Source organism: Pongo abelii, chromosome 10, assembly GCF_028885655.2.
Source record: "Pongo abelii isolate AG06213 chromosome 10, NHGRI_mPonAbe1-v2.0_pri, whole genome shotgun sequence".
Lineage (NCBI taxonomy): Eukaryota > Metazoa > Chordata > Mammalia > Primates > Hominidae > Pongo > Pongo abelii.
Genome location: NC_071995.2, coordinates 32,626,686 through 32,644,919, shown reverse-complemented (window position 1 = coordinate 32,644,919; position 18,234 = coordinate 32,626,686). Strand labels below are relative to the sequence as shown.

Here is an 18,234-nt window from a genome sequence, read left to right as displayed (position 1 = left end):
AGAAAAAAAAAGGTATATTTGAATAGTGCTTCAAAGCTCACAGATTACATTTAGAAAAGTCTGTTGGCCCATTTATATTGAGTATGTGCCTCATGCTTAGCCCTGGTCCTGGCACAAGGGTACAGAGGTGGACATTTAATAGAGAAAGACATTGTCTTTGAGACTGGGTTTCTGGAGACTCTTAATTCAAGCCTCAGCTCTGTCTTTAATTCTCACCTTAGGCAAACCATGTTAGCTGAGCATCTGTGTTCTCCTAATGTAAACAATGAGAGAGGGAGAGGGACTGCTCAGGCTCTTAAAGATAATTCAAGTCTAACATTTTTGAATTATTTGTGTAGTGTTATTTCCTAAAATATTTGAATCAAGTTTTATGTGTTCATAGTCTCTGATAGTGGGACATTCAGTCTAGATGAGGAGGAAAGATGAGCTGTGTAATCAGAGAAGCTGAATGTGAGAGGTTTCTGACTTCCAGAGCTTCAGTTTATAAAGCTCTTTCCCTACCTCTCCACTTTGCACTGCTCCCATTGCAGAGACTGCTCACAGATCTGCCTTTGGGAACTCAGGCTTTTTATTCCAGCAGTGCAAGGCTGAGTTGAGGGAAGGAGCCCCCACTTTCTCATCCACCTGCAAAGGCAGAGTACATAGCTGCAGGTAACAAGTTATAGGAAGGGTTAGTGTGAGGCAGAAAGGCACAGTAAAGGATAAACTTCATAGTGATTGATGATCCCCAAAGTGTCATTTGACTTCTTAGACTCCCAGAACCCCTGTGCTTCACCTCTCGGCCCTTCATCAACTCTGGATTCAAGGGCTTCTGAACTTGATCTCTGTCACTTTCTCCTCCCTGACCTTCCCAGATCCCGGTCTTGGATCATTAGAAGCACCCCTACTAGTTTAGGGCTGGGAAATCAGGAAACTTAATCATCTTATAACATTGTTCCTATGGGAGGTGAATTCTTTTACAGACTAACATCCAAATACAATCATTAGTAAAACTAAGGCTACAGCTGTTAATTTAACTGAAGCTTGTATAGTTATGGAGAGATCGTTTCCTTTATCAATTCATATTTCTATGCACTTCTCATTCAGTACTGTGCTATACTTTTCACTGCCCTTCACCTCAGCTAAGATGGTTTTCACCTTAAGTCTCAAGACAAAGGCAGCAAACAGCCAATACAGAATTAGGGCATAGAGCTGGGTGTGATACAAGGTGCTAACTACTCATAGTCCGCTTTAAGCTCAGGATAGAGGACATTCTCACAGAAAACAAAACAAAACAAACATTTGCCTATATTAGATAATCAAGTGGGTAGGGCTTAGAGAAAAAAGGAATCACCGTGGGTTGTAGTGGGGTAATTTATACATGTAGGAAACAGTCCTGAAAGATACGGATGTGCAGAATGGAGGCTGATGTTCTGAGCTCCAGCTGAGGGAATTTTCATTTATCTAAAGTTTTATTTCTGTTTTTTTTTCCCCAGCCGAATTTAAGATTCATATTTCTGTTTTAAAAAGCTGTGAAATGAATATAGCAAAGTGTTAACATTTATTGAATTCAGGAGGAAGATATCTACACACAGTGTTCATTATTTCTGTTTTACTTCTCTATATGCTCGAATTTCTTCTTTTTAATTTTTTTGAGATAGGGTCTCACTCTGTTGCCCAGGCTGAAGTGCAGTGGCACGATCAGGGCTCACTGCAGCCTCAACATCCTGGGCTCAAGCAGCCCTCCCACCTCAGCCTCCCAAAGTGCTGGGATTAGAAGGTGTGAGCCACAGGGCCCAGCCTGCAAATTACAGACAGGAAAATAAATTGCATTAAAGTTGAGCAGCCCAAGAGATAAAGGAAAGAACTTAAATAATATATAGATCAGATGGTCAGCTCTTGAAAAGGTAGATGTTAATGGCAGTCAGATATTATATCAGTCTTGAAGGAACACATAAATCGTATATTGTTCTGCAACCAAAGAACGGAAAAATGACTGCTATCATCAATGACGAAAGCTCAAACGTGATGAAGAAATGGAAAAAATAAATAATGGGCCAAGGTTTCTTCATGGCTTGGAGTTAACTTTTTATTTTTTTTTTTTGAGACAGGGTCTCACTCTTATTGTCCAGGCTAGAGAGCAGTGGCGTGATCACAGCTCACTGCAGCCTCACCATCCCCAGACTCAGGTGATCCAGCTCAAACTCTCAAGTAGCTGTCTGGGACTATAGGCGCACACCACCACACCTGTCTAATTTTTATATTTTTTGTGTAGACAAGGTTTTGCCCTGTTGCCCAGGCTGGTCTCAAACTCGTGGGCTCAAGTGATCTGCCCACCTTAGCCTCCCAAAGAGCTGAGATAACAGACGCGAGCCACCGTGCCCACCCATGCTTAATTTGTTTAGGTGAGAAATACACTAACACAGAGAATATGCTGTACATCATTAGAAAAAATGAATATAAATAAATGACATACTTTAGTAATTATCAAAAGGAGCAAGTTCAGCCCAATAAACAAGGGGCAACCTAGTTTTCCTACCCATACATCTATGTGAAAGATAAGTGTAATCACATTTTTCTGAAAGAGTAGCTTTTAATGCATGTATTTAAATTATTTTAAGATATGCTCTAAAGCCTCTCTATTGTGCTATAATTGTCTCTAACAGTTGAATTTTTGCCTTTTCAAGAATTTCTTCTATAAATGCTGAGGGAAAAACCATTACTGATAAATTTTCTATATTCCTAATATGCTTGGCTAAACTTGTAGCAAGACTCAATATATTTGTTGGTTGGCAGTACAGAATTTTGAGTAGTCTATTTATACCAGTAATATTGTGTTACTAGTGAATAGATGAGTTTAATCTTAGTGCAAAAAGCATATCTGTGTAACAATTTTTCTACTGATTAATTGTGTATAATTGAACAGAGTTCAAGTTCATTCCTTTTTTTGTTCATTCCTTCATACAAAATGGGAAGTTTAGAACTCATCCTGAAAGGAATTGACATACTGTAGTCTCTCACAGAAGTACAACTTAATAAACATTTATGGCAATAAAATTTACCCACCATGTAAGTATATCTGCAAAACTATAAGTATATGAAATGGTCTTATAGAAGCACAAAATTAATAATGTAGTTTCCCTGGTTATTTCTCATCTATTTCTGTATCATACTGTGAAAGAATCCAATACTGTTACAATAATAATAATGATAATTTAAACTTATAATTTCAGTATAATTATAATCGCAATTTAAAAAAATGTATGTGTATATATTTAGAGATGAGGTCTCACTCTGTCACCCAAGCTGAAGTGCAGTGGCACAATCATAGCCCCCTGCAGCCTTGAACTTATGGGCTCATGTGATCCTCCCACCTCAGCATCCCAAATAGCTCGGACTGCAGACATGCACCACCACACTCGGCTTATAATCGCAAGTCTTATGTTCTGTTTTCTTTTTAGAGACAGGATCTCACTCTGTTGCCCAGGCTGCAGTACAGTGGCACTGTCAGAGCTGACTGCAGCCTTGAACTTCTGTGTTCAAGTAATCCTATCACCTCAGTCTCTTGAATAGCTAGGACTGCAGGTGTGCACCACCGTGTCTGACTAATTTAAAAAAAAATTTTTTTTGTAGAGAAAAAGGTCTTGATATATTGCCCAGGCTGGTCCAAAGTGATTCTCCTGCTTCAACCTCCCAAAGTGTTGGGATTACAGGCGTGAGCCACTGCACCCAGTGTCACAAATCTTAAATTTTTTTTTTTTTTTTTGAGACGGAGTCTCACTCTGTCACTCAGACAGAGTGCAGTGGTGCAGTCTCAGCTCACTGCAACCTCTGCCTCCCTGAATCAGATTCAAGTGATTCTCCTGCCCTAGCCTCCCAAGTAGCTGGGATTACAGGCACGCGCTACCACACCTGGCAAATTTTTTGTATTTTTAGTAGAGATGGGTTTTTACCATGTTGGCCAGGCTGGTCTCAAACTCCTAATGTCAAGTGATCCACCCACCTTAGCCTCCCACAGTGTTGTGATTACAGGCGTGAGCCACTATGCCCAGCCTTAAATTTTTATTAAATAACCTTCATAGTCCTACTAACCCATTATTCTAGAATTTGTACAAACAAGGTAAAAATCTTTACACAAAGTCAGTAGTATTCCTGTGTTCTTTCAACTAGCCCATGTTCATAATTGTTTGTTTATTCTCATATGCCTAATGATGAGGATACATTCTGAGAAAATCACTATTAAGAGGTTTTGTTATTGTGCAAACATCATAGAGTATACTTATATAAAACTAGGCAGCATAGCCTACTACAAACCTTGACTATATGATACAGCCTATTGCTGTTATTGTTATAAAATATTTAAACATTTTATTTATAAACTGGTATTACCAACCTTCCTCTATTTCTGAATATTTAGGTAAGAAGTAAAAATAAGTTATCCTGGCTTTGTGTAGTGGCTCATACCTGTAATCACAGCACTTTGGGAGGCTGAGGTGGGAGGATTGCTTGAGCTCAGGAGTTTGAGACCAGCTTGGGCAACATAGTGACACCCTGTCTCTCTCTACAAAAAATTTTAAAGATTAGCCAGGTGTGGTGGCACATTCCTATAATCCTAGCTACTTGGGAGACTGAGACAGGAGGATTGATTGAGCCCAGGAGTTCAAGGTTACCATGAACAATGATTGTGCTACTGCATTCCAGCCTGAGTGACAGAGTGAGACCCTGTCTCTTAAAAAAAAAAAATGTTATCTGAGGGGCTTACAAGCAATGACACCCCAGAGATCTTCATTTCTAATACCATTTTCCAATTAAAGGAGCAGGGGGTCCTTGGAGAAATGGCTGATTTCTAGAAATGGGGCAAGAAATATGAGCCTTATACTGCTGGCAATTAAGGAAGTGCTCAAAAACCCAAAACAGAACAAAGAAGCCACACAACACGTAGATGGGGGTGCATCAAACGGGCATAGGAGCCAAATAAAAGAGTTGTAAATGGCCAAAACTGGAACATACTGAGCAGAAAAATAAAAGTCTGTCATGACTCAAAATATAAAATAAATATGCATGAGTCCATACTGATGTAAATAAATGATCAGATAAATTAGTAAATGGGGGAGAAGAGACAAATCTCCTTTACAGAAGAATTCCAAATGATAGAGGTAGATACGTACTTTACCCTCAAGAGGTGAAGTATAACTCTCTATTCCTAAAATGTGGGTTGGGTAGAGTGATTTCTCTCTGAAGATTGCAATATAGAAAAGGAGACAAAAAAGAACTTTACTGTGGAGAAGCCTGAAAAACAGTATCTTAGCCAAGTGATCAAGGTTAACATCAACTGTGATGTCATATTGCCAGTATGAATCATTGATATTAAGTGATAAAAATGGCACTTTACCTGTGTGGTCTTCCCCAAACCTATAAACTCAGTGTAATCATGAGAAAAACATCAGACAAATCCCAGTTGAAGGACCTTCTACAAAATACCTGACCAATACTACTCAAAACTATTAAGGTCATCTAAAACAAGGAAAATCTGAGAAACTGTCACAGCCAAGAGGAACTTAGGGAGGCTTGACTGCTAAATGTAATGTGGTATTTTGGATGAGATTCTTGAACACAAAAAGGATCTTAGGTAAAAACTCAGAAAATCTAGATAAAGTTTAGACTTTCGCTAATAATGTACCAAATACTGGTCGTTAATTTTAATAAATGTACTAATATAAGATGTTACTATTAGGAGAAACTAGTTTTAGGGTATATGGAAACTTTACTATTTTCCCTATTTTTCTGTAAATCTAAAACCATTCTAAAAATTAAATTTACTTTTTAAAAAGTTTCATAAAACAATGAAATGCGTTTGACCAATGCAAAGCTGAAGAAAAAAGATAACCATGAAATCTAGGATTCAAAGAAAAGGTTAATAAAATTTTGATTATGTGACATCATGATGGATATGCAATACAATAATAACATCTCTATGTTTGAAATAAGGTAGGTATCAAATTTTAATTTACAAATCAACACAAATTATTAAAGGAATAAAATGTTCTAAAGAAAATGGGCTGAGTGCAGTGGCTCATGCCTCTAATCCCAGCACTTTGAGAGGCCAAGGCGGGAAGATCCCTTGAGCCCAGGAGTTTGAGACCAGCCTGAGCAACATAGCAAGACCTTATCTCTACTAAAAATTAAAAAAAAAAAAAGAAAATTAGCCAGGGGTGTGGTGGTGTGTGCGTGTAGTCCCAGCTACTCTAGAGGCTGAGGTGAGAGGGTCGCTTGACAAGCCCATGAGGTCCAAGCTACAGTGAACCGTAGTTGTACCACCACATGCCAACCCGGGTCACAGAGCAAGACCCTATGTCAAAGAAAAGTGCAGTGGAGGCTGGTGCGGTGACTCATGCCTGTAATTCCAACACTTTGGGAGGCCGAGGCGGGCAGATCACAAGATCAAGAGTTCGAGACCAGCCTGATTAACATGGTGAAACCCCATCTCTACTAAAAATACAAAAATTAGCCAGGCATGGTGGCACGTGCGTGTAATCCCAGCTACTCAGGAGGCTGAGGCAGGAGAATCGCTTGAACCCAGGAGGCAGAGGTTGCAGTGAGCCGAGCACTGCACTCCAACCTAGGCAACAGAGCGAGACTCCGTCACAAAAAAAAAAAAAAAGGGCAGTGGAGGGGATGTTTTTATTTCTTAAATTATATTTTAGTTTATATATAGTCAAGGCTTTGAAATGAATCATTTTCAAAACTACCAGTCTTTTAAATAAGTGTCTTAAAAATTTTGGAGTATATAATTCAGACCTAAGAGTACAATTTTTATTCATCTATCCATTTACTCAACAAACATTTTTATTGCCAGGCACAATATTAAGTAGGTGTTGAGGATGTAAGGGTGAATAATATGTTGAAGAGCTTAATTTCTAAAGGGGAGGATAGAATTTAGCAGTGTTAATGTAATATGGTAAGCAGACAACAATATGCCATAGCAATTATGAGAACAAAGTTCCAAGAACTTCACAGTGCTGTCTCTGTAAAAAAAAAAAAAAAAAAAAGTGACATCATATTCACGTACTGTAAGATAACCAAGAAAGGAAGATAAATGCTTTATCTTGAACCTTACTGTTGAGAAAAAATTTTATTTTAACACATCAATTAATATTTGTTTAGTACAGTGTTTGCACGATAGTGGTTCATTTAAAAATTAAGCTATGGAATTTTGAAAATATTGGACCATAAAAATCTGTTCTGATTTGTAGATTTTTGTAGTGTTATGAAAGAAACTCCTCTCTTCTGAACAGATCAAGAAAGGTTTCCCCAGGAGGTCTCTTCTGAATAGAATCTTTGGTTTTTTTTTTGAGACAGGGTCTCCCTCTGACACCCAGGCTGGAGTACAGTGGTGCAATCAGAGCTCATTGCAGTCTCGAACTCCAGGGCTCAAGAGATCCTCCTGTCTCAGCCTCCTGAGTAGCTGGGACTACAGGCGCGTGCCACCATGCCCGGCTAATTTTTAAAAAAAATTTTTTTTGCAGAGATGGAGTCTCACTGTGTTGGCCAGGCTGGTCTCAAACTCCTGGGCTCAAGTTATTTCCCCCACCTTGACCTCCCAAAGTGTTAGGATTACAGGCATGAGCCACCACACCCAGCCCTGAGTAGAATTCTTAAAGATGTGTAGGAGACTAATAGGCAGACATGGAAAGAGGGGTGTGGTAGGCAGAATTTTTAAAATATTCCCAAACATTGTCTTCTGGGTATTCAGTTAAAGAGCAGTCTAGGTTCTGCTGTTAAGGAATTTTACAGATTTAATTAAGGTGACTAATTAGCTGACCCTAAAATAGGGAGAGTAGCTTGAATTATCCAGGTGTGTCCAGTATAATCACGAGACCTTAAAAGCAGAAAATCTCAGCTGCTGCAGAAGAGAGAAGAAATTAGAGAGATTTCAAGTGCAAGATGGTTTGATTTGAGATGTTGGGTGCCACATACAAGGACCAAAGAGAGATCTTAGGTGCTAAGGGCAGCTGGCTGACAGCTTGCAAGGAAACGGGGACCTTAGCTCTACAACCTTAAGGAACTGAATTCCAGCAATAACCTCAGTGTGCTTGAAAATGGATTCTTTAGCCGGGTGTGGTGGCGGGCGCCTGTGGTCCTAGCTACCCGGGAGGCTGAGGCAGGAGAATTGCTTGAATCCTGGAGGCAGAGGTTGCAGTGAACTAAGATTGTGCCATTGCACCCCAGCCTGGGTGACAGAGGGAGACTCTGTCTCAAAAAAAAAAAAAAGAATAAAGAAAGTGGATTCTTTTTCAGAGCCTCCAGAAAGGAATGCAGCCCTATCAACAGGATGGTTTCAGTATTGTCAGACTTGGAGTAAAGGAATCAGCTGAGCCATGCTGTGCCAGACTTCTGGCTCATGGAAAATGTGAAATAATAAATGGGGGTGTGTTAAGCTGCTAAATTTGTCATAATAACTTGAGGCAATAGAAAATTATTACAGGGGAAAAGATGTTTCAGACACACGAAGTCTAGCAAGGACCCATAAGATATCATACTTAAAAGGGAACTGCATGTCATTTGGCGTGGCTCAAGTGCAGGAGCCTCTGAAACTAAAGCTGGAAAAGTAGGTCCGGCTAGATCATGGTGGTCCTCAAATGCCATCTAAGGAATCTGGACTTAGTTGGCAGGGACTGAATTTGTGACACTGGTATCTTAGTTCACATTGATTTTCCCAAGGAGGTAAGATTAATTCTCTGTCTCCTTCAAGTTTGCTCAAATATCACCTTCTCAATGAGGGCCAACTTGATCAACCTACTTAATACTGCAACTTGTGCTGTGTACTGCTGGCTTTCCTCACTTTATTCTTTTTTAACTTTCCATTGCACCTTTCATCTTCCAACATACTATATAATTTATTATACTTATTGTCTCCCTCCTCTTAGAATGTAAACTGTGAGAGCAAGGATTTTTTTGGATATTTTGTTCACTATTTTTTTCCAGTTATTTATTGTTGCATAATAAACCATCTCAAAATTTAGCCACTTAACCAAACTTTTTTTAAAATTATTTTCATTTATTTATTTATTTATTTATTTTGAGAAAGAGTCTTGGCTCTGCAATTCAGTGGCACAATCATAGCTCACTGTAACCTCTAACTTGTGGGCTCAAGCAGTCCTCCTGCCTTAACCTCCCAAGTGTAGCCAGGCCTATAGGCATACAAAACTATGGGTCTCTCCCCTTAGAATGCCTCAGCCTCCCAAAGTGTTGGGATTATAGGCGTGAGCCGCCACACTTGGCCAAATTAACTCGTCTTTAGGGATGAATAAGTGGATAATAACACTTAGATGGCTACATGAATTGTGGCGCTGTCGACAGAGGAAAAAGCTTTGAGGGGAAAAATGAGCTTAGTTGTGTAAACGTTGATGTTGAGGCTGCTGAGTCTGAGACAGCAAGTGGAGATTCTTGGTGGATAGTAAAAGTCATGAATTGAAACTCAGGGCTGGGGATCATCTTGAGGATTTTCTTTTTAGGTTTTTCTGATGGAGGGAGGAAGGAAGACTTTGTTTTTCCCATGGAGAAGAGGAAAATTCTGCTCCCTTCACCTCACTTTTTTTGTTTTTGGTTGCTTTGTTTTATGTTAATTTTGCAGACTTCAAAAAGTGGTTCAAATGGCTCAACCTTGCCCCTCTTCCAAAGGTGACTTGACTTTTTTCTATTTCAAAAAAGTTCGTTAGGTAGTAGCTTTGAGAATCACAGTCTCTGATAGAACTGGGAGGGTCTTAGTCATCTTATAGGTCAGTGTTCTTCTCCAGATACATGTGATGTGTGATTTTCAGTCTGTGCCAGAACCTCAATACTATTTTAAAATCTGGATCTTCTAACACCAAACATAGTAGGGGAGGGCCTTGAAGGCCTTTAGATAAAAGGCCACACACTAATGCAGAGAGACTCAGATAACTGGTTTTGTTTAGCACAAATCACATCAACTGAACCATTTTAAGCTTCCAACAACTTCAGTTAATTGTTAGAATAATGAGACTTCTGTTTGATTCTTACAGGAAGATTCTCTTTCCCAGTGAGTCTTGTTTCTAACATGTTTAGCCCTGTTTGCTCATGTTAGGATAATTTCGTAGACCATGAAACAGGATGGTCTATTTACTAATAGACTGCATTGACTAATGTGATATTTTACATTAGTAGAACAAATGTACCCCCTTCTCTACCTTGTAATTTATATCTTTCTTTTAGAGAACTTTGTTGATTTCTAATGTAGGAGGAAGAAAGTGGTATTTTTGTGTAAGCTTAACTGAGTTCCTTGTGTTTTTGACTTCTTATAAAAATTTTTTTGGTGGTAGTATATATTGGCAGCAAAAGTAGTTAATGGAAACGGAGAGAAAGGTCTACTTTACCTCTGACCAAATGACTGCTTCTTTGAGTCATGCAGCAGGAAAGTTTGTTTGAATCAGCTCAGCAGTGTTGCTCCATAGTGTTACTTGTCAGCCGTAAGTTTTTTAATGTTGAGTTACTTTCTTTTGTTCCGGAAGGCAAAGCATGGCTCTCTTGGTGTCTCTTTAGCAAAGAATATGTTCTTTAGTAACGGGGAAAGATTTGTTTTATATTGAATAATAAAATGTGACATGGATAACAATATGCTTTCCCAGAAATACATTGGATAAATAATTTCCATAGAAGGTAAATACTTAAGAATAATTAATAATGTGTTTCTAATTTAGTAATAAAATAATGTGTTTTATATAAGAGAAAACCCTTGCTAAAAGACATTGTGATTTGCACTAGGCTACTAGACCAGCATATTCAGCCAGAACCAGAACCTTGTTTTCGTGGCTGTATTTATTATTTGAAAATCACTTAGATGTTCTTCAGAATAATAAAAATTATTTACTAAGCACTGGCAAGTGCATGACATTTATTAATCTAAAAATTATGGACTCTTTCCTCTTAGAGTTTCATCATAGCAGTTACAATACTTAAATTACTTAAAAAAATATTTTTCTTGCTTCAAATTTTATTATTAGTATGACAAACATGGGCTAGGATCAAAAACTTCGTTTATTCCTTATTATCAGAGAACTCTAGATCTTGAATTCATTGCTAAGGTTATTTTTGCAAGTAAATAATCTGCTGTTGTGTTCTTTGATTGGTGGTAAGCTACACAGCACCTAAAACTGTTGTATAATAATTTGGCCAGGTGCAGTGGCAAATGATTTTAATGCCAGTGTTTTGGGAGGCCCAGGCAGGATCGTTTGAGGCCAAGAAACATTTTTATTTTTCTGTTTCCGTGAAAAATAGAAATAAAAACTCATCTGGGCATGGTGGCGTGCACCTGTAGTCCTAGCTACAAGGAAGGCTGAGGCGGGAGTTTGAGGCTGCTGAGCTATGATCGCACTACTGCTCTGCAGCCTGTCTCTAAAAAAAAAAAAGGAATTTGTCTGGTCTTTGTCTGTGTTTCCTGAACTTCTCAAACCCTTGGAATTTCCTGAGTGATGATGGGAATGTTATGCTAATCAGGTAACTAATGATGGGCCTCTGGATAGCTTCAGGATAGGAGCTGTCTCTGGAAGGACCAACTATGTGGTTGGGACTCTGAACCAACCTGGCCTCTGGAGAGGGAAAGGAATTGGAGATTCAGCTTATCTTGTAGCCAATGATTTAATCAGTTGTACATATGTAGTAAAGCCAGTAAAAACTCTGGACACTGAGATTTAGTGGAACTTCCTGGTTGGTGAACACATTGATGTATGCGCAGGGGAAAGTAGGTGACATGCCCTTTTTCCACAAGAAGAAGGCATGGAAACTCTGCATTCTCTCCTTGATCTTACCCTATATATCTCTTCAGTTGATTGGTCGTCCTGATTGTGTCCTTTGTAAGAAAACTGTAATTGTAAATACATCACTTTCCTGAGTTCTGCAAGCTCTAGTGAATTTAGCGTACCTGAGGGGCCTGTGGAAACTCTCAAATTTATAGCCAGCCTATTAGAAGTGCAGGTAGCCTGGGACTTCCAAAGTGTGGCTGGTGTCTGAAATAAGGGGACTCTTATTTGGGAGCATACCCTTTTACTTGTGGGGTCTGTGCTAACTTTGGGTGGCTAATGAGAGAATCAGATTGCAGTACACTCAGTTGAGATTTAAACAGAATAACTGTGTTGTGAACTTTTGGTTTTCAGTGAATAAATTTTAGTAATTGCAAGTGTTATTTAGGCAGGTCCGAGTGCAGTGGTGTTGATAACTAATTCATTACAATCAGTTACAGATTTCTTTGTTCCTTCTCCACTCCCACTGCTTCACTTGACTGGCCTTTAAAAAAATAAATAAATAATAAATTAGAAAGTATATTTAGTGTTAGGTAAATATAACATGGCTCTTTAATTTTGATGTAATCAAGAGGAAAGATATTGTGACTCTCTTAAAAACTCAAAGCTTACTGGATTGATGTTGATGTACTCTTACTAAAATCTTAACTAAGGCTAGGCAAGGTGGCTCATGCCTGTAATTCCAGCACTTTGGGAGGCTGAGGCGGGCAGATCACTTGAGCCCAGGGGTTCAAGACCATGGGCAGTGTGGCGAAACCCCGCTTCTACAAAAATGTTTTAAAAATTAGCCAGGCATGAGAGTATATGCCTGTAGTCTCAGCCATGTGGGAGGCTGAGGTGGGGGGATCACTTGAGCCTGGGAGGTCCAGGCAGCAGTAAGCCATGATCGTGCCCCTGAATTCCAGCCTGGACAACAACAGAGTGAGACCCTGTCTCAAAAAAAAATTTAATTAATTAAAATAAACTTTAATATTACCAGGATTTAAGTTTCTGTGTTGTTGAATATTCCTCAGTGGAGTCAATGAATTTGCAGAGACCCCTCCAAGATTCTTTTGTTTGATTCCTTTCATGACCATCACCCTAGACCTTCAAGTTTGCTGACTAGATTTGGGGGTTGTGTGTTTAGAAAGGATAACAAGCTTGTCATGGGCTAGAACCTGTGGTCTTCATAAATAGCTTAGTAGGATATATGGCTTTTTCTATAAAAGGTGGAGAACATGCATTAAAAATGGGCAAATTCTGGCCTGGGCATGGTGGCTCATGCCTGTAATCCCAGCACTTGGGAGGCTGAGGCGGGCAGATCATAAGAGGTCAGGAGTTTGAGACCAGCCTGGCCAAAATAGTGAAACCCTGTCTCTACTAAAACTACAAAAATTAGCTGGGCATGGTAGCACACCTGTAGTCCCAGCTACTTGGGAGGCTGAGGCAGGAGAATTGCTTGAACCCAGGAGGCAGAGGTTGCAGTGAGCCAAGATCTCAACATTAAACTCTAGCCTGGGTGACAGAGTAAGACTCTGTCTCAAAAAAAAAAAAAAAAAAAAAGCAAATTCTGTCCTATACTTGGAGAACTGCACTCATGTATTTAAACATGTAACAAGCAATGTAGAGAGTTACCAATAGAAGGTACGATATAGTCAGGGGTTAGTATTGTAGTCAGAAGGTCAAAACGAACACAAAAACTCAGGCTAGTAAACACATGAATAGCTAACTGCTGTAATAACAACCCCATAATACTTCAGTGGCATGAGACAATAAAAGTTTTTCTCATTCACGTTTAGTGTAATGTAGGCCAAGGTGGGAGGCACTCTACTTCACAAAGACATTTTTTAGTGACTCAACTTTCTTCCACTTTGGGAACTGTCCATCTTTTAAGGCCTCCTTTGCATTTAGCTGATAGATGGCAGAGGAAAGATAGATTGTGTGCCTTGACCCGGAAATGATGTCATTGCTGCCCACATATCATTGGCAAGAACTAGTCGTTTGACCCCTACCCAGAAGCAGATTTTCTTTAAAACTTCTAGGCTCCTGGGGTTATCTGTCAGGGCAGGAAGAGAGGGAAATAGTGTGAGACTTAGCTTTGTTTTGTGGAGAAAGTCTCTGGTCACAAACAGGCTATGATGGAAGTGGATAGTGCAGGAAGTAACTTACTGGGGCCCTCCTAGTGGGAAGATTTAGGGAGGAGAGTCAGTGAAGAAATATTTAACCGTGATGATCAGGCTGAAAAATAGCTCCCAAGGTTCATAAATCTCAAAATTTTCTCTTCATTTACAACCCCACAAACATGCTATAGAAATCTCTAACTAACTTTGAGCTGGGGATGGGGTCCCTATTTCCACTGCCAACTAAGAGGAAGCGTGAAGCAACCAGAAGGCCAGATCTCATGTTCCTATGGTGAAGAGAGATGTGTTCTTGGCATTCTAACATCATCTACATTCATAGTAGCAGAACTTTTCTGCTGTATTTCATGTATTTTATGGAGATTGAGAAATTTTAGGAGTTCAGTATTTCCAGAACTGCCCATGTACGTTCTAGTATGTTAAGTTAAAAAATTAGTCATACTTCTTTTAAATTATACATTATCTTTTTAAATATATGTCCTATAAAGTAGACTTTAAAGTCCAAACTTTATATAAATGGTGATTTACATTATAGCGCACTTGAATCAGATGCACTTATTTCACTGGAAATTCTCCGAATTATTTAAACTGAAGTTAATTGGACTTTGGTAATCTAGAGGCAAGGATGAAATATTTGAATATGTAAATCTATTAAAATGATTTTTGCTTATGTGTAGTTCTCTATATAACTGGTTAAATTGACCTGGAATAGCTTTCATGTCTCATTTTATTAATGATTTTCTTTAAAACTAGGCTTCTGGGGTTACTTGTCAGGACAGGAAGAGAGGGAAATAGTGTGAGACTTAGCTTTGTTTTCTGGAGAAAGTCTCTGGTCAGAAACAGACTATGATTTTATCAATGAGACATGAAAGCAAACATGATAAACCTCTCTGATAAAACTGGAAACGAGGGCTATGTGAAGTAATTGGAACTATTGGTAAATATTCCTAGTGATAACCTGAACATAGCCAAGAGTTTCTGCCTTAATCAGGGGAAAATATAGGCTTAAGATAGGAGCTGGGCAAAATTGTTAGACCAGTTAATGGATTTGTTTCCCTACTTTGCATCTCATTTTGTGGAAGTGATTTTCAGTGTCAATTGTTTGTTTTGACACAGAGTTTGGCCCTGTTGCCCAGGCTGTAGTGGATCACAGCTCATTGCAACCTCCACCTCCTGGGTTCAAGCCATCCTCCCACCTCAGCCTCCTGAGTAGCTGGGACTACAAGCACTTACCACCACGCCCAGCCAATTTTTATATTTTTTGTAGAGACAGGGTTTTACCATGTTGCCTAGGCTGATCTCAAACTCCTGAACTCAAGCGATCTGCCCATCTCCACCTCGCAAAGTGCTAGGATTACAGGCATGAGCCACTGCACCCAGCCTTCATTGTCAGTTATAAAGCTCACGCTTGCTTTTCCTAGTGGGGAGATTTTTGTGTCATGGTATAATTCCCCTCTCTCCTCCTCTAATGAGTAGCTGTTATCCCTGTAAACTAAAGGGAAGAGAAATACCTGTAGTATATATTTAATTATTGAGGTCTACTTCTTGAATTCTTTCATGCTAGTCACATATGTAACAATTGTTTGCCTCCCAGAAGTGTGTTTCTGGAGGAGGGTGCTGACTTCTGTGCCCTCTGGGGCACCCTTAACCAAGGACTTGGATGTTTGCTCAGAGGTCTTTCAGCTATCTATCCATGACCATGGATGTCAGTTCACAGCCCTGGCTGTTCCTCAGAGATCTAAGTAATCACTTTGATGATTTCAGGGTTCTCTTAGATATTTGTAATCAATCGATTCCTTTATTACTCCAGTCCAGGAGTTCTGTAGGCAGCTTTCTGAGCTCTTTGTTGTTGCTTTTGTTGAGGGGAGAGTATGAAAAGTTTCTGTAAACCTTGTTTGGGATATTCAGTTCTCACAGTATCTGTGGGTAAGTAGCCCCCCAGCATAGAAGCTTAATATTTGTTGCTGTCCTTGGATCATCAAACGCTGGGGGTGTGGATAGCAAGCTCTCTTGGCCATTGGTACCCTACATTATCATTATTGACTATTTAAAAGAAAGACTCTGACATCTCTTTAAAGATATCTGAAAGTTTTAGACAAATGAGTAACCAGTAAAAGACATTCAGAAGTTTTTACAGTCTTCAAAGCTGCTAAGTTATAGCCTGTGTCGTTACAGTAGTAAACTTTCCTCCAAGAGTTGACACTTTATAATTATGCTTAGGAATATTATTGATTAAATGAGATATCAGTATAAAGCAAATTTCAGCTTATGTTTGCATTGATAAACATGATTTATAAAAGGTAGATTACTTATAAGATTGGATATAATGTTGCTGGTGTTTTTACCTTAAATACTGGAATGTAATTACTAAAAGTTGCTTTTATATTTACAGAAAAATTGAGAATGGAGTTCCTATATACTTGCCTCACCCCACACACACAATTTCCCCTATCATTAACCTCTCATAGTAGTATGGTACATTAGTTATAATTAATGAATAAATATTGATACATTATTGCTAACTAAAGTCTACACTCTATTTAGATTTCTTTTTTCTTTTCTTTTCTTTTTTTTTTTTTTTGAGATGGAGTTTTGCTCTTGTTGCCCAGGCTGGAGTGCAATGGCGCGATCTCAGCTCACTGCAACCTCCGCCTCCCGGGTTCAGGCGATTCTCCTGCCTCAGCCTCCCAAGTAGCTGGGACTACAGGCATGCACCACCATGCCTGGTTAATTTTGTATTTTTAGTGGAGACAGGGTTTTGCCATGTTGGCTAGGCTGGTCTCAAACTCCTGACCTCAGGTGATCCGCCTTCCTTGGCCTCCCAAAGTGTTGGGATTACAGGCATGAGCCACTGCGCCTGGCCTCCATTTAGATTTCTTTAGTTTTTACTTAATGTTCTTGTATTAGTCTGTTCTCATGCTGCTAATAAAGATAGACTCGAGACTGGGCAATTTATAAAGGAAAGAGGTTGAATTGACTCACAGTTCCATAGGGCTGGGGAGGCCTCAGGAAACTTAACAATTGTGGTGGAAGGGGAAGCAAACACATCCTTCTTCATATGGCAGCAGCAAGGAGAAGTGCAGAGTGAAGTGGGGGAAAGCCCCTTATAAAACCATCAGATTTTGTGAGAACTCACTATCCCAAGAACAGCATGGAGGTAACCACCCCCATGATTCAATTACTTCTCACTGGGTCCCTCCCACGATGTGTGGGGATTATGGGAACTACAATTCAAGATGAGATTTGGGTGAGGACACAGCCAAACCATATCAGTCTTTTTTCTGTTGAGGTATCCAATCCCCATAAGTTGTCATGTCTACTTAGGCTCCTTTTGGCTATGACAGAATCTCAAACTTTCATTGTTTTTGTTGTCCTTGATAGTTTTGATGAGTACTTATCAGATATACTGTAGGTTACTCCTCTTGGAATTTGATGTTTTTCTTATGATTAGACTGGAGTTATGGGGTTCTGTGATAAGACTGTTTAACCTTGTAAGGAATTGCCAAACTCTCTTCCAAAGTGGCCATACAATTTAGCATTCTTATCGGCAGTGAATGAGAGTTACTGTCACTTCATATCCTTGTCAATATTTGGTATTGTCAGCTTTTGGGACTTAAGCCATTCTAATCAATATGCAGTGGTTGGGATGTAATTTTTTTTTTTTTTTTTGAGACAGTCTCACTTTGTCACCCAGGCTGAAGTGCAGTGGCATGATCTCAGATCACTACAACCTCCGCCTCTTGGGTTCAAGTAATTCTCCTGCTTGGCCTTCCTGAGTAACTGGGGTTATGGGCACTCACCACCATGCCCAGCTAATTTTTGTATTTTTAGTAGAGATGAGGTTTCACCATGTTGATCAGGCTGGTCTCGAACTCCTGACCTCAAGCAGTCCACCTGCCTCAGCCTCCCAAAGTGCTGAGATTACAGTTGTGAGCCAACATGCCCATCCAGGATGTAATTTTTAAAGTTGGTCATTTAGTCTTACTGTCATACTTTTTAGGTTGAGCGTTCCTAATCCAAAAATCTGAGATCCAGAATACTCCAAAATTTGAAACTTTTTGAGGCCAGTATTCTAATTTTCTAATTAGGGATGCTCTTTAATTTTTAAAGTCGGTCATTTAGTCTTACTATCATACTTTTTAGATTGAGCATTCCTAATCCAAAAATCTGAGGTCTAAAATGCTCCAAAATTTGAACTTTTTGAGTGCCAGTATTCCGATTTTCTAATTAAGGATGCTAACCTGTAAATATAATGAAAATATTTCAAAATCTGAAACAGTCAGAAATCTAAAACCGTTCTTGGTCCTAAGCATTTTGGATAA

The 18,234-nt window shown here is 39.2% G+C and overlaps 1 protein-coding gene across 3 annotated transcripts in view; it reads left to right on the top strand.

The window, feature by feature from the left end:
- The window catches only part of DENND5B (DENN domain containing 5B), a 191,347-nt gene that overhangs the window by 58,328 nt on the left and 114,785 nt on the right, over positions 1 to 18,234 (top strand). Inside the window, exon 1 of one of the 3 annotated variants that reach the window (XM_054527071.2) lies at positions 17,599 to 17,866. The exons of the other annotated variants lie outside the window; for them this stretch is intronic. Coding sequence (XP_054383046.1) covers positions 17,701 to 17,866 — 166 coding nt within the window. The 5' untranslated portion in view covers positions 17,599 to 17,700. Of the gene's footprint in view, positions 1 to 17,598; positions 17,867 to 18,234 lie in introns of those variants that run through there. 3 annotated transcript variants of the gene reach the window in all.